Source organism: Gobius niger, assembly GCF_951799975.1.
Source record: "Gobius niger genome assembly, chromosome: 23".
NCBI lineage: Eukaryota > Metazoa > Chordata > Actinopteri > Gobiiformes > Gobiidae > Gobius > Gobius niger.
In genome coordinates, this window is record NC_136874.1 from 1,037,067 (window position 1) to 1,052,023 (window position 14,957).

Below are 14,957 nucleotides of genomic sequence, written 5' to 3' on the forward strand. Positions count from 1 at the left end.
TGTTATGTATTATTTAATGATTGACAGCTCCGTGCGTGGGAGGCGTGAGGTGAGTCTCAGACCTGGCTGTAGTTGGCGGAGATCTCGTCGTTGAGCTCCTGGTGAGTCTTGGCGGCCTCCTCCAGCTCCGCGGAGGCCGAGGGCAGAGGACCTTCAGAACACTGCTGCGCCCACAGCTCCACTTTGGACAGAAACTGGACAAACACAACAACATCAGTATGGACATCTGGACACATCTGGACAGAGCCAGGGTCACTCGCTCCAGAGAAGAGCTCATCACCTGCTCTGCCCCCTGGTGGAAGGCGGTGGCCATGCCCAGGGTGACGCTGCGCTCGTCCAGCGCCGCGGTCAGGGCGGTCCAGTCCTCCTGTAACCGTGACGACACTTTGGTGATGCGCTCGGCGCCGTAGTGACCGGCTTCGGCCAGGCGGGCGGCGACGGTGACCACGCTGTCCACGTTCACGCTGCCGTTCTGAGGAGGAGAAGGAGACGCTCAGTCTGACCCCCCAACGTGTCTCCAGTGCAACTTTACCCAAATCTAAAAACCTCTCAACTGGAGAGATACAGCGTAACGCCTCTTAACGCCCTCCCACAAAGGAAATGACCATATTTGGATTTCAGCGCCATCTCACCCCTGTCGTGCTACACGTGGATACCAAACATGTCAATATTTGTGAATGAATAAGTGGGAAAGACCGGGGAGCCACACAGACATGTTGGAGTGACTTCCTGGATATATAGTAGTAGTAGTAGTAGTGGTATTGCAGTAGTAGTATAGTAGTATAGTAGTAGAAGTAGTATAGTAGTAGTAGTATAGTAGTATTGCAGTACCATGCAGTTGGCGGTGAAGTGCTGGTGTTGGCTCTGCAGGTCCAGGCCGTGTTGATGGTTCAGTCCGACCTCTGTGATGCTCTGGAGGAAAAGCTCTTTACTGTGAGCGATCCACTCAGACATCTGCAACACAACATTTAAAATCAGTTATACAAATGTCAGGTCAGACTTAACAACAGCGCTGGGAAAGGAGGTGCAGAGGAGGTGCAGAGGAGGTAGAGGAGGTAGAGGAGGTAGAGGAGGTAGAGGAGTGTGGTACCTTGGTGGCGTCCTGCTCGAACAGGTGCAGCTGCAGTGTCTGCTCCAGCTGCACCTTCCTCTCGCTCCAGCGCTGCAGCAGCAGAGCTCGTCCCGTCTGCAGCCGCTCCAGCATCGACGACACTTTGGGGGCCACGCTCTGGAAGTCGGCTCCGCCCGACAGCCAGCTGCCCCCGCCCCCGGCCCCGCCTCCGTCTGACGGGGCGTCGCTGTGGGCAGGGCCTAAACGCATCCTCTGCAGCAGGCTCCGCCCCTCTCTGTCCAGGGCGTCGACCGGAGCCGTGGAGATGGTGTTCCTCAGACGCCCGTGCTCCTCCAGTAACCTGCCCCGAGAGGTCATTCCAGGTCAGTCCAGGTCAGCCCAGGTCAGCCACGCCCACATTCAAATAATTCACTCGAGAACCTAAACAATTACCTTTTTTTACAGTTTAAAAATGCACGTACAATTACAAATAAAGGATGGTGTTTAAAGTAGTACATTTTAACCAATACCCCTCCCTCCTGTAGCCCCTCCCCCTTCAGCACCTCCCTCCCTCAGCCCCTCCCTAAGCCCCGCCCTCCGTACTTGCGGGCCTCGTCCACGTCCTGCGGCTCCGGTTGGCGGCTCAGCCCGGCCTCCAGCTGCTCCAGCTGTGTGAGGAGCTGCTGAGCCGCGCCTGAAAACTCCTCCAGACCCAGACGCAGCTCCGTCCACTCCACGTGATCGTACTCCAGCGACCCGCCCAGGTCCGCCGTCAGCTGGGACGGGTCAATGAGGCGGGACAGGCCCTCCACCGACACCAGGCTGGTCTGCAGAGACACATGTGAGGACAGATCAGGACCGTGAGGACATGTTACATCAGGACTGTGAGGACATGTTTCATCAGGACATGTTACATCAGGACCGTGAGGACATGTTTCATCAGGACCGTGAGGACATGTTTCATCAGGACCGTGAGGACATGTTTCATCAGGACCGTGAGGACATGTTTCATCAGGACCGTGAGGACATGTTACATCAGGACATGTTTCATCAGGACCGTGAGGACATGTTACATCAGGACATGTTTCATCAGGACCGTGAGGACATGTTACATCAGGACATGTTTCATCAGGACCGTGAGGACATGTTTCATCAGGACCGTGAGGACATGTTTCATCAGGACCGTGAGGACATGTTACATCAGGACATGTTTCATCAGGACCGTGAGGACATGTTACATCAGGACATGTTTCATCAGGACCGTGAGGACATGTTACATCAGGACATGTTTCATCAGGACCGTGAGGACATGTTACATCAGGACCGTGAGGACATGTTACATCAGGACATGTTTCATCAGGACCGTGAGGACATGTTACATCAGGACATGTTTCATCAGGACCGTGAGGACATGTTACATCAGGACCGTGAGGACATGTTTCATCAGGACATGTTACATCAGGACCGTGAGGACATGTTACATCAGGATCGTGAGGACATGTTTCATCAGGACATGTTTCATCAGGACATGCTACATCAGGACCGTGAGGACATGTTTCATCAAGACATGTTTCATCAGGACATGTTACATCAGGACATGTTTCATCAGGAGACTTCCTTTAGCCTCTGTTTAGTTTGATTTCAAAGTGGCTCTGACTGTATCTGATGAAATGAACCGCAGGTGCTTCTTGTGCTTCTGAAATGCGAAGGTCTACATGAAAGACTAATGTTTTTTATCTGGAGCAGGTTCTGACCCGCCCCAGCCGCACTGTGAGTCTGAATAAACCACGGCTTCAATTCCGTCTGAAAGGGACCTTGAAAGTTTCCAAAAACTTGCAATGAGATGCAAGTTTCTTTAGTATTATAGCAACAGGACTGGCTCATGGACACACGCTCAGAGCTGCAGCAGCAGGAGCGGGCAGAAGATCAGAGGTAACACAAACTCACGCACAGATCACCGTAAAAACAGGAGGTGTCCATGAAGCTCTGGATCACAAGCTGCAAAACGCTGCAGTTTTTGTTTTGAAACCAGGCTCGTCAGCAGTGTTGGGAGTTTTGTCAGTAGTATTATTAGTTTGTCAGTTTAGCTCCTCCTCTCACCTCGAAGCTGAGTTTGGCGCTGCCCAGGTTGGTCTTGTGCTTTTGCCAGAAGGTGTCTGGTTTTATGAGCAGGGCCGTGTGGATCTGTGGAGCAAACGCCTCCTGAAGCGTCCGCAGAACCGGCTTCACCGAGTCCCACTTAGAGCCGCGCATGTCCACCACCACCGTGAAGCCCCGGGACCGCACATCCTCACTGCAGAGAGAGCATGAGTTAGTCAGACAGCACATATGCAGCAGTAGTGAGTGTCCACCACCACCGTGAAGCCCCGGGACCGCACATCCTCACTGCAGAGAGAGCATGAGTTAGTCAGACAGCACATATGCAGCAGTAGCATGTCCACCACCACCGTGAAGCCCCGGGACCGCACATCCTCACTGCAGAGAGAGCATGAGTTAGTCAGCCAGCACATATGCAGCAGTAGCATGTCCACCACCACCGTGAAGCCCCGGGACCGCACATCCTCACTGCAGAGAGAGCATGAGTTAGTCAGCCAGCACATATGCAGCAGTAGTGAGTGTCCACCACCACCGTGAAGCCGCGGGACCGCACATCCTCACTGCAGAGAGCATGAGTTAGTCAGCCAGCACATATGCAGCAGTAGTGAGTGTCCACCACCACCGTGAAGCCCCGGGACCGCACATCCTCACTGCAGAGAGAGCATGAGTTAGTCAGCCAGCACATATGCAGCAGTAGCATGTCCACCACCACCGTGAAGCCCCGGGACCGCACATCCTCACTGCAGAGAGAGCATGAGTTAGTCAGACAGCACATATGCAGCAGTAGTGAGTGTCCACCACCACCGTGAAGCCCCGGGACCGCACATCCTCACTGCAGAGAGAGCATGAGTTAGTCAGACAGCACATATGCAGCAGTAGTGAGTGTCCACCACCACCGTGAAGCCCCGGGACCGCACATCCTCACTGCAGAGAGAGCATGAGTTAGTCAGCCAGCACATATGCAGCAGTAGCATGTCCACCACCACCGTGAAGCCCCGGGACCGCACATCCTCACTGCAGAGAGAGCATGAGTTAGTCAGCCAGCACTTATGCAGCAGTAGTGAGTGGAGCCGGGCACAGCTAACCCACGGTCAGGAATCAGGGAAGTTACTGAAAACAGGATTCAAATAAATATGTTTAGATCCAGGTTTTGATGCTGTTTTTCAAATTTTTTTGTCCAGTGTTTGCCCCATTTCCCCCCAATTTTTTATTATTTTTCTTACTATTTTTCTCTCTATTTCTCCCATGTATTCCCAATTTGTACACAAAAAAATCCTTATTTTTCCTGAAATTATTCCCAATTTGTCACATTTTGTTTGTAGTTTTTGCCCAAATTTTATCTCGTTTTCTCATTTTTTTTCCCTGATTTTTGTTAATTTTCCATTACAAATATTTTACCTTTTTCTCCCATTTTTCCCAATTTTTGCCACAATTTTGTCTTGTTTTCGCCATTTTAGCTATTTTTTTTATCAGTAATTTGCTCTCTAATTTTTCCCAAATTATTCCCAATTTTTCACACTTTCATTCTCATTTTACTCTTTAAAAAAAAAAAATTCTCATTATTTTCCCCTGATTTTTGGTCATTTTTTATTAGTAATATTTTCCCTTTTTTTATTTTTATTTTTTTATTATTTGTGTCCCATTTTTCCCCCATTTCTTGACATTGGCTACTTTTACATAAGCCCAGGTTCTACATTAGGATTCCTACAGAACCTGAAATACTGAGAACATAAGTAAGTATATCTAATAAAAGTATCAGTACTCGGCCCTCGCGTTACCTGGGGACCGTGGACAGGTACGTCACCAGGCGGCTCAGGTCCTCCTGTTTTATTCTGTCGTGATTGGTTCTGGCAGGAAAGGTCAGGATTGGTCCTCCTCGTTTGTCCCGCCCCCCTTCAAAACAAAACAAAGCGTCATCTCTCAGTCACAGCCTTTCGTGCTACACGTGGATACCAAACCCCATGTTGGAGTCACTTCCTGCATTAATCTCACCTGAGACGAAGGCCACTTTCTCCCGAAGCACCGTGAGAACATCCACCGCTCGGACCGACTCCTTCTTCTCTGACCCTGGAGGACACGCCAGGAAAACCGCCTTTGTTATTCACTTCATTTAAACACAGGAAGTAAAAGCTCCTCCTGTTCAGCTACATCTAAATGTTCCTCAGATATAAACACAGGTGAAAGTGAGCAGTATTCATGTTAGTGATGCTTTTCAGTAAATCGTCTATGCAAATTACAACATTCACTTTATGTCCAAAAAAACATAGACGAAAGTGGATGGAAAAAAATGGGAAAAATTAGAAAAAAAATGGCACAAAATTGAAAAAAATAATGAAAAATATGAGAGGAAAAGGGAGGGAAATAATTGGGAAAATCTTTGGGGAAATTGTGACAAAAATATAGAAAAATGGTGGAGAAGGGAAATATATATATAGGACAACACTGGGATAAATACTGTAAGGTACATTTTGGAAAAGTGTGGTGTATCGTCCCCATAATGTTGAGATATTGATTTTTCGTAAACATGGCTCAAACTTCATATTTAAACATTAACAAAGAACTTCAGTTCAAACAAACAGTAACCGGGTTCATCAAATAAACATTATATAAACATTCCATCAGACCAACAGGGGAATGTGTGTGTGTCTGTGTGTGTGTGTGTGTGTAACACAAAGACACAACCAGGAGCCAGAGCTGCCCAGAGGCAGGACGGCCGGGGTGTGGACAGTGTCAGGCCCGAGGGCACAGCGGCAGGAGAGGAAAGAGAAGTCATATCTGAGGCACCGGTGGCACGTGACCCGCAGGTATTAACGGGAGCGACGCGGATGAACGGGGAGACAGAGGGGGGAGACCGAGAAGGAGAGACCGAGGGGGGAGACCGAGGGGGGAGGCACAGAGGGGGGAGACAGGGGGAGGCAGAGGGGCAGAGACAGGGGGACACGGACAAAGGGCGGAGGAGCAAACACAAACGGACAGAAGCTCCGAGCAGCAGAGTCACGTGACCCGCAGGTACTTAATGGGCTCCGGTGGGCCGCGCGTGAGGCCTCGCGCGGGGCGGAGAGGGGGGAGAGAGGGGAGACAGAGGGGAGAGATGAAGAGGAGGTGAGGAGGAGGTGAAGAGGAGGTGAAGGACCGCGGCGCTCGTGCTGCTGCGGTGGCGGGAATGGGCGGATGTGGAGCATCATGGCGGCAGCGCGCACACACACACATGCACGCGCACAGACCTGCGGCGGCGGGGTCCGGGCCCGCGTCTGCCTCCGCCGTGTTCATCCTCCGCCTCGCGCTCCTCCTCTGCAGCTGCTCGTGGCTCGTGCTCCTCCGTTACCCGGTGCGGGTCGCGTTAGCCCCGGTCATCCCTCGGTTCATCCCTCGGTTCATCCCCCGTACATCCCCCGGTGCTGATGCTCTCCGTCCGTCCGTCCGTCAGATGCAGGGCGCATGCGCACAGCGGGCACAGACGGAGCTCGTGCACTGCAGCTGGAGCAGGCCACGCCCCTCGGCGTAGACTACTACCAGCTACGTCCCGTGCGTAACGTAACTACACCAAGCTGCACGAGCTCCTCATTCCCTTATACCAGACCATCATCATCATCATCATCACTAACATAACATAATAACATAATAACAACACTATAGAACTGTAATAACTACACTGAGCTGCACGAGCTCCTCATTCCCTTATACCAGACCATCATCATCATCACCATCATCATCATCATCATCACTAACATAACATAATAACATCATAACAACACTATAGGAACTGTAATAACTACACTGAGCTGCACGAGCTCCTCATCCTCAGACTCACATCTAAACACACGTGAAACTATACAAACATAGTAAACACTCAGCAAGCATTTACCCGGCGACTATATTGTTTATTTGAGCGATTTCCATGATGACAACATAAGAAGTTATATTATATCAGTCATTACATCATGAACACTAGAATATTAAACACCGAGCTGCACGAGCTGCACATCAGTCTCTCATAAGTATATATATATATATAAGTATATATATATAAGTATATATAAGGTTTATTCAGCAGCCACAGGAGCTCAGAGACTCAACATCAGAGAAACCACACACAGGAAATGAATATCAGAGGAAACCTTGCGGAGCTCAGAGGATGTATTGATATTCTAATCAATGTAAAACAAACTCATTTAAATAAAAGCTTGGCCCGAGAGAGTCACTAATGTCCCAGAGCAGCGACATTAAAGAAGGCTCTGTTTCTCCTGGGATGATGTTTATATCTTTATCTGATCAAACCCTGCTCACGTGCTGCCCTCTGCTGGACGAGAGCCGCGACTACAGGCGGCAGAGAGTATTTTAATTCAGTGCTTTTACTACCCCTACTAGAGTAATATTGTAATGAAGTATCTTTACTCTTACTTCCACTCTGTGAATAAATGTTAAAGTTACACTTCATTGTAGTGACACAAGCAACATTTTCTCCGAATACTTTTTTTTTTACTTGCACTTGAGTAAAATGATTTAAAAGTTACGATACTCTTACTTGAGTAAACATTTTGGCGACTCTACACCTCTGGTTATTTATTCCCTCTAATTATAAAGGACTAAAATGACAAATGAAAAGTACAAAATAATAAATGTAAAGGTAAAGCATTATTTTTACTCTTTTGTATCCAGGGAATAAAAAAAAAGGCATTTCATACATTTGTATAAAATACATCAATTTATTACATTTATACAGTACTTTTTTTTAAACAAATTTAATAAATTGTATCTATCAAATTATTCATGTTTCCATTCATTCATTAAGTCAAAGTAAGTAATTTAGTTCAACATGGCCTATACAATATTTTCAAACGCTAAATCACACACAACAGACAGAAACCGATCAAATCTACCGCGAAAAGTTCAAATAACACATTTAAACCAGATTATCTTTAGGACACTTAAAGTATTTATTAAAAATCTTTCAGTCGTCAGAACATTTTTCTGTTGGAGCTGTAAGCTAATCACAGATGCTAATCACAGATGCTAATCACAGATGCTAATCACAGATGCTAATCACAGATGCTAATCACAGATGCTAGTCGCAGTTACATTTTCGGCAAAGCACTGGTAATATGGCTGTTTAACTTTAAAAAGTGTGTGTATTGTGTGTAACATACCCCGCGGCTGTGGTTCTCCGGGTGTCTTTCTCTGACGGTCCAAATGAAAAGGTTTGTCACCTGTGGAGAAGTTAGTTTTGACAGTTCAGTTTGACATTTGTTGAAGCTTGTTGGGAGATGATTCTCGATGCAACTTTTTTTCTTTCTTTTTTTTTTTTTACTTTTCATGTAATTATTCAAAAAGACAAATAAAACACACAAAACATTTACAACAGTAAATAACCTTTTGATAATAATTTGGAGTTTGGTGCAGAAAGATGGGCGTGAATGATGACGTCGCGTTACCGTGGAAACCAGTCAGCTTCGGCTTCGGCTAACGCTATTGCTAATGCTAACAACCGAAAACATGTTAACATTTCACCCGTTTTAGGCCAGAAAGCTACAAGAAGCACTTTCTTTAAGCTCTACGCGCCTCCTGACCGGAGAGTTGAAACAAATACGCCGAAAAGCGTCAAAAACACTGTGGTTTTGTCGTTGCTAGCGCGCAACAAGCTAAAGCTAAAGCTAGCCCTGAAGTCAACCCGGGGCGCTGAGCGGCTGAAAGGCGGAGAGCTGGGTCTTTTCTCCGGGTTAGAGAAGTGAGAAGGGTCGGTATGGAGCCGCTGGATGTGGAGAGGGTCGTGTCTGAGCTGAAGAACAAACTGGAGGAGGAAAAAAGCAGCGCAGAGGAGAAAACTGTCTTTGTGAACGAGCGACTCAACCGTGAGGATTCACTAATGACACCAGCGGCAGAACGGAGAGAACATTTACTCACATAAATACTAGACTAACATGTGGGGCACGTTTTCTATCAGTTGATACTTTCTTGTGGAAATAAGGATTATTAAGTGTAAACAAATAAAAGGCCAAATTTGCCATTATTTCGGCTTGCCAAGCTTAGTGAAATAGGGGGTGGAAAAAACGGGAGCAGAAAATAAAGGAATAAAGTGGGGAAATTGTGGACTAGAATAAAATGTAAAGCAAGTTTTCTCTCTCTCTATAAATATATATATGTATGAGGATAATTATCTGTCAAAATGGTCATTATTTTTGTAAATATTTGAAACCGTGTTTAGATTCAGAGGGGGATTCTGAATAGACTAGTTATTACTGACAAAACAAAATCAGTAAAAGTCCAAATTTCATGTATTTTTTGTGTTCAAAGCTAAAAGTCAAGAGGGAGATATCGACAAATCCTTTAATGAGTTCAATATCCCAGAGCGCTGCTGTAAATGCAGAGTTTAGTAATTGGAGAAAACAGCTTTTAGTTTCCCTCAGATAAATCTACAAAGGAAAGTTTAGTCAGTGAGATAATAAAACAGATTAAAGCTCATGATGACACCAAACTGGGCTTCACTGGTGTATTTCAGCTCTCATACAGCCTCCACTACTCGAGGCTAATAGATTCTATTGCTTTTAGTCTGAATGACCTTTTAGACCTTTTCTTAAAGTTATAAGTCAATAACGAGTGACCAAAGGTTTGTTCTTTCCTCCTTCCTCCTCTCCTCTCTGTGCAGACGCCCTGAACGCCGGCGCTCTGCAGACAGGGGGCGCTCTCCTCGCTCGGCTGAAGTCCCGTCTGTTTGAGAGCGGAGTCCTGGCTCAGAGCGTGTCTCTGCTGGAGCTGAAACGGGCCAAAGGAAACTGGGCGGCGGCGGCGGCTCTGGCTCATCTCCTCAGGTCCAGAATAAACATCTTAAATGTCTCCACACTGACTTCATCTACGGTTACGATTGTTTCACCGCCTCAAACAGAAAACACATGGGACTGACACACACATACGTGTGCAAAATCTCATCTCACACGCCTCACGTGTCTCCTTCACGTCAGACCCTTTACATGAACAACACCTTTTGTTTTCCAGCTCCTGTTGTGTGGGGGCGGAGCCTGGGGACCAGTCCGAGGCGTTTGATAGGCTGCTCCTCCCGTCCGTCATGAGCGCTCTCCTGTCATTGGCCGCTCGCCTCATGAAGCAGCCGGAGGTGAGTTCAGTCTGTCGCTCTGAGGGCCGAGAAACGATACTTGGTTTTAGATACCGATACAAAAATAGAAAACAGAACAATAATGTCAACTTTCCCTTCCATTCAATTTCTTTATGTTTGTATCATTTATTTGAGGTGAAACAACCAAGGAACTCTTTTTCCTCCCAAGCTCTGGTCATTGTTCATGTTTCTCTGTGGTTCCTCCATCAGGGCCTGGCTCTGTTTAAGAAGCTCCTGGACTCCGTGGGCTGGTTACTGCAGACACACCACCACCTCGCGGCACAAGGTGAGCCTGATGCCCACCCGCCCTCCCGGCCCCCCGGCCCTCCTGTTAATGACTGTGTCTGTGTCCAGTGCTGAGCTCGGTGCAGTACGAGAAGATGCAGGTCTCTGAGGACGCCTCGGTGTCTCTGCTGTGGGTTCAGCTGTGGAGCCACACCGTGTCCTCCTCCAGGTCAGGAATGTTGTAAAAGTAAATTAAAATATGTGAAAACTAATACTGTCTTTTTAACCGACTCATGTAATGTTGCTGCTGATGCTTTTTCAGTCGATAAATATTCAAAGAAATTGACCAAACTGTTTAAACTCTCAGGGACTTGGTGAACACTCTCTCGGACGACTCTCTCACGCTGCTCCTCAACGACGCTGTCAGCCAGTTAGCCGTCAGCTGTGAGGCAGCGGTGGGCGGGGCCTCGGTCAGACTCCTGCTGCTATTGGCCCGTGAGCTGAGAGCCCGCCTCCCGCCGCTGCTGCGCTCCTTCAGAGGTTTGACCATGAGTTTAACGAAGAGTTGAACCGTCACGTTAACCCTCCGTCCTGCGCCGCAGGTTTGGACTCTCTCCTCCGCAAAGACTGGAGGGGGCGGGGCTTCGACCAGGAAGTGGATCAGCTGATCGAAGTCCTCCAATCCAGCGAGAGCCCGGTGAGTCTGTGATATCAGGAGAAGCTGGTGTCTAAGCTCTGATGTAAATGCACGTCTCTGTCTGTGCAGGACGACACTGAGCGTGTGCGAGCGGCGTCTGTGATCCAGGCAGCCTGGAGGTCCTACAAGACCAGGACCCGAGTCAAGAACCTCCACAGAGCCGTGAGCAGCCTGCAGAGGAGATATAGGTCAGAGAAACTACTAAAACTAAAGTAACAGAGCCATGAGCAGCCTGCAGAGGAGATACAGGTCAGAGAAACTACTAAAACTAAACTAACAGAGCTGTGAGCAGCCTGCAGAGGAGATACAGGTCAGAGAAACGACTAAAACACCACTAAAACTAAACTCACAGAGCCGTGAGCAGCCTGCAGAGGAGATACAGGTCAGAAACAACTAAAACACCACTAAAACTAAACTCACAGAGCTGTGAGCAGCCTGCAGAGGAGATACAGGTCAGAAAAACTACTAAAACTAAAGTAACAGAGCCGTGAGCAGCCTGCAGAGGAGATACAGGTCAGAGAAACGACTAAAACTAAAGTAACAGAGCTGTGAGCAGCCTGCAGAGAAGATACAGGACAGAGAAACTACTAAAACTAAAGTAACAGAGCCATGAGCAGCCTGCAGAGGAGATACAGGTCAGAGAAACTACTAAAACTAAAGTAACAGAGCCATGAGCAGCCTGCAGAGGAGACACAGGTCAGAGAAACGACTAAAACTAAAGTAACAGAGCTGTGAGCAGCCTGCAGTGGAGATACAGGTCAGAAAAACTACTAAAACTAAAGTAACAGAGCCGTGAGCAGCCTGCAGAGGAGATACAGGTCAGAGAAACGACTAAAACTAAACTCACAGAGCCGTGAGCAGCCTGCAGAGGAGATACAGGTCAGAAAAACTACTAAAACTAAACTCACAGAGCTGTGAGCAGCCTGCAGAGGAGATACAGGTCAGAAACAACTAAAACACCACTAAAACTAAAGTAACAGAGCCGTGAGCAGCCTGCAGAGGAGATACAGGTCAGAGAAACGACTAAAACTAAAGTAACAGAGCCGTGAGCAGCCTGCAGAGGAGATACAGGTCAGAGAAACGACTAAAACTAAACTCACAGAGCCGTGAGCAGCCTGCAGAGGAGATACAGGACAGAGAAACTACTAAAACTAAAGTAACAGAGCCATGAGCAGCCTGCAGAGGAGATACAGGACAGAGAAACTACTAAAACTAAACTCACAGAGCCGTGAGCAGCCTGCAGAGGAGATACAGGTCAGAAACAACTAAAACACCACTAAAACTAAACTAACAGAGCCGTGAGCAGCCTGCAGAGGAGATACAGGTCAGAAACAACTAAAACACCACTAAAACTAAACTAACAGAGCCGTGAGCAGCCTGCAGAGGAGATACAGGTCAGAAACAACTAAAACACCACTAAAACTAAACTCACAGAGCCGTGAGCAGCCTGCAGAGGAGATACAGGTCAGAAACAAGTAAAACACCACTAAAACTAAACTCACAGAGCTGTGAGCAGCCTGCAGAGGAGATACAGGTCAGAAACAACTAAAACACCACTAAAACTAAACTAACAGAGCCGTGAGCAGCCTGCAGAGGAGATACAGGTCAGAAACAACTAAAACTAAACTCACAGAGCTGTGAGCAGCCTGCAGAGGAGATACAGGTCAGAAACAACTAAAACACCACTAAAACTAAACTCACAGAGCCGTGAGCAGCCTGCAGAGGAGATACAGGTCAGAGAAACTACTAAAACTAAACTAACAGAGCCGTGAGTCATGTTTCTGTGACTGAAATGAGTCTAAGCTAAAGTAAAAGTCATTAACGAGACTAAAGCTGTGACTGAGATCTGCAGATGTTTGGTTTCTCTGCAGGGCTCGGAGGCGGCAGCAGCTGCAGCAGCAGGAGGCTCAGCTCTGGGAGGAGGAGCTGCGTTATCAGGTATCACGTCTGTCACATATAAGAAACAACACAGCTTTATTAAAGCGGCTCCTCTGTTTCCTCCAGGTCGCTCTGAGGCGGCAGCAGGCCCGGAGGAAGTTCCACCTGAAACAGAGGCGGCTCCTGCAGCTCCTGCCTCCAGGTACTTCCCTCAGAGAGGCTTTCAGCTGAAGAGAACAGAGTCTGCAGAGGCCTGGTGTGACACATCTTAGTTTCTAATATGTGTGTGTGCGTGTGTCCGTGTGTGCGTGTGTGCGTGTGTGTGTGACAGAGCAGGTGGGGCCGTACCTGCAGGAGTGTGAGCGCCGTGCAGCCGTGCTGATCCAGAGTCAGTGGAGAGGCTTCAGAGACAGACGGAGGTTTAACCGGAGCAGAGACGGAGAGACGAGGAGGAGGAAGGAGATCAGAGCAGCTGTGACTCTGCAGAGAGCCGTGAGTACATGGATACTACTACTATACTACTACTACTGTGACTAATATAGAGCAGCTGTTACTCTACAGCAGGGGTGCCAAAATGAAAAAGTGCCTGTGGGTCAAACACTTTATTAATTTTTTTCAATATATATTTGCATTTCAGTCTATCTGCGTAAATATAATGCTACATTAAAACAAATGTTCACTATGGCTTAATCCTACTTTTAGTCAAAGAAAATCAACAATTGTAGCAATATAGTGCAAAATGTAAACTTTACCTCATTCATTAGATCATTTTGAAAGTGTCAGTTCAGCATAAATTCTTTTATAAGTCAATTTTTAACATGAACCTTTGTACAACCTATACATATATATAACCTATACTTTCCGAAACCATTCCCTCCTCCCTTCCCCTACACCAGGGGTGTCCAAACCTTTTTCATGGGGGGCCACATATTGGAGCGTACACGGGGTAAAGGGCCATGGGTCGGTGGTTAGTTCCACAAAACCTTCGAGTAGCAGAGGTTTAATTTGTGCCTCATGCCTTTATTTATGCTTAAAACCGTAATGCCAGCTCTGTCTCACAATAAAATGCTAGTTGTTAGGTTAGAATTGTGTAGAATTATTACATATTAAATAAAAAGGACCATCTCTGATGATGTGAACCGATTCAGCAAGCAGCCCGAGGGCCACCAAAATTTGGTCTGAGGGCCACATTTGGCCCGCGGGCCGCACTTTGGACACCCCTGCCCTACACCCTTCCACTCAGGCCTCAGTGAGGGACCTTCCACTCAGGCCTCAGTGAGGGACCTTCTGAGGTTCACTCAACAGAGAAATTCGAGCTGTGACTTTCAGACACACGCTCCCTCGCCCCCCCCCCCCGTCCTCACAGCCCATAATGTGGCAAAAATCACAAGTTCAACTGATCATACTTTTTAATAAATAAAAGGTTCTTATGAGTTTACAAAGTAATTCAGATTCAAATATGTCGTATTTACATGATATCATTTAGCTTCTTCAAACTCACAAGTGAGAACTTTTCCTCTCCCAATAAAATCATATTAAGTCTCACTGTCACTTTCTTTTTCATTAATAAACGTCTATATGACGATAAAGTTGTTCAAATGAACACTTAGGTCCTAAGTAAACGCGGAACTGTAGTTGTTTGGTGTGTTGCTCGTGGGACTGCTCTCAGTGTAACACACACCTGTTAAGTGTGGTGTCGATGCAGACTCGCTGAGAAGGAGCTTTTCTCCCACCTCCCCTCACTGAGGGTCCATTTCAGACAGAACTCCACTCTGTGGGCACGCGCAGACTGAGTGTTAGGGGGTAGGGTGAGGGAGGAGGGAGCGGTTTCGGAAAGGCCCCTAGACACAACAGTGTTTCCTTAACTTTGATAAAGGAGTGAAACAGCGCCCCCAATTTGA

The 14,957-nt window shown here is 47.4% G+C and overlaps 2 protein-coding genes across 3 annotated transcripts in view; one reads left to right on the forward strand and one right to left on the reverse strand.

Annotated features, from left to right (window-relative positions):
- Positions 1 to 6,512, reverse strand: part of LOC306981883 (kalirin-like) — a 39,097-nt gene extending 32,585 nt beyond the window's left edge. The window contains exons 1-9 of the mRNA XM_079581613.1: positions 6,373 to 6,512; positions 5,141 to 5,215; positions 4,927 to 5,041; positions 3,152 to 3,344; positions 1,655 to 1,878; positions 1,091 to 1,412; positions 832 to 954; positions 281 to 472; positions 63 to 194 (exon numbers count right to left, since the gene is read on the reverse strand). Coding sequence (XP_079437739.1) covers positions 63 to 194; positions 281 to 472; positions 832 to 954; positions 1,091 to 1,412; positions 1,655 to 1,878; positions 3,152 to 3,344; positions 4,927 to 5,041; positions 5,141 to 5,215; positions 6,373 to 6,418 — 1,422 coding nt within the window. The 5' untranslated portion in view covers positions 6,419 to 6,512. The remainder of the gene's footprint in view (positions 1 to 62; positions 195 to 280; positions 473 to 831; positions 955 to 1,090; positions 1,413 to 1,654; positions 1,879 to 3,151; positions 3,345 to 4,926; positions 5,042 to 5,140; positions 5,216 to 6,372) is intronic.
- Positions 6,513 to 6,549: 37 nt separating this feature from the next.
- The window catches only part of iqcb1 (IQ motif containing B1), a gene marked incomplete at its 5' end in the record, with an annotated part of 13,327 nt that continues 4,919 nt past the window's right edge, over positions 6,550 to 14,957 (forward strand). Inside the window, 11 exons of one of the 2 annotated variants that reach the window (XM_079581598.1) lie at positions 6,550 to 6,673; positions 9,792 to 9,954; positions 10,139 to 10,256; positions 10,467 to 10,542; positions 10,611 to 10,710; positions 10,849 to 11,021; positions 11,084 to 11,178; positions 11,248 to 11,366; positions 13,050 to 13,116; positions 13,183 to 13,258; positions 13,388 to 13,548. In XM_079581598.1, coding sequence (XP_079437724.1) covers positions 6,550 to 6,673; positions 9,792 to 9,954; positions 10,139 to 10,256; positions 10,467 to 10,542; positions 10,611 to 10,710; positions 10,849 to 11,021; positions 11,084 to 11,178; positions 11,248 to 11,366; positions 13,050 to 13,116; positions 13,183 to 13,258; positions 13,388 to 13,548 — 1,272 coding nt within the window. Of the gene's footprint in view, positions 6,674 to 8,550; positions 8,998 to 9,791; positions 9,955 to 10,138; positions 10,257 to 10,466; positions 10,543 to 10,610; positions 10,711 to 10,848; positions 11,022 to 11,083; positions 11,179 to 11,247; positions 11,367 to 13,049; positions 13,117 to 13,182; positions 13,259 to 13,387; positions 13,549 to 14,957 lie in introns of those variants that run through there. The other variant, XM_079581599.1, reaches the window with a different exon arrangement.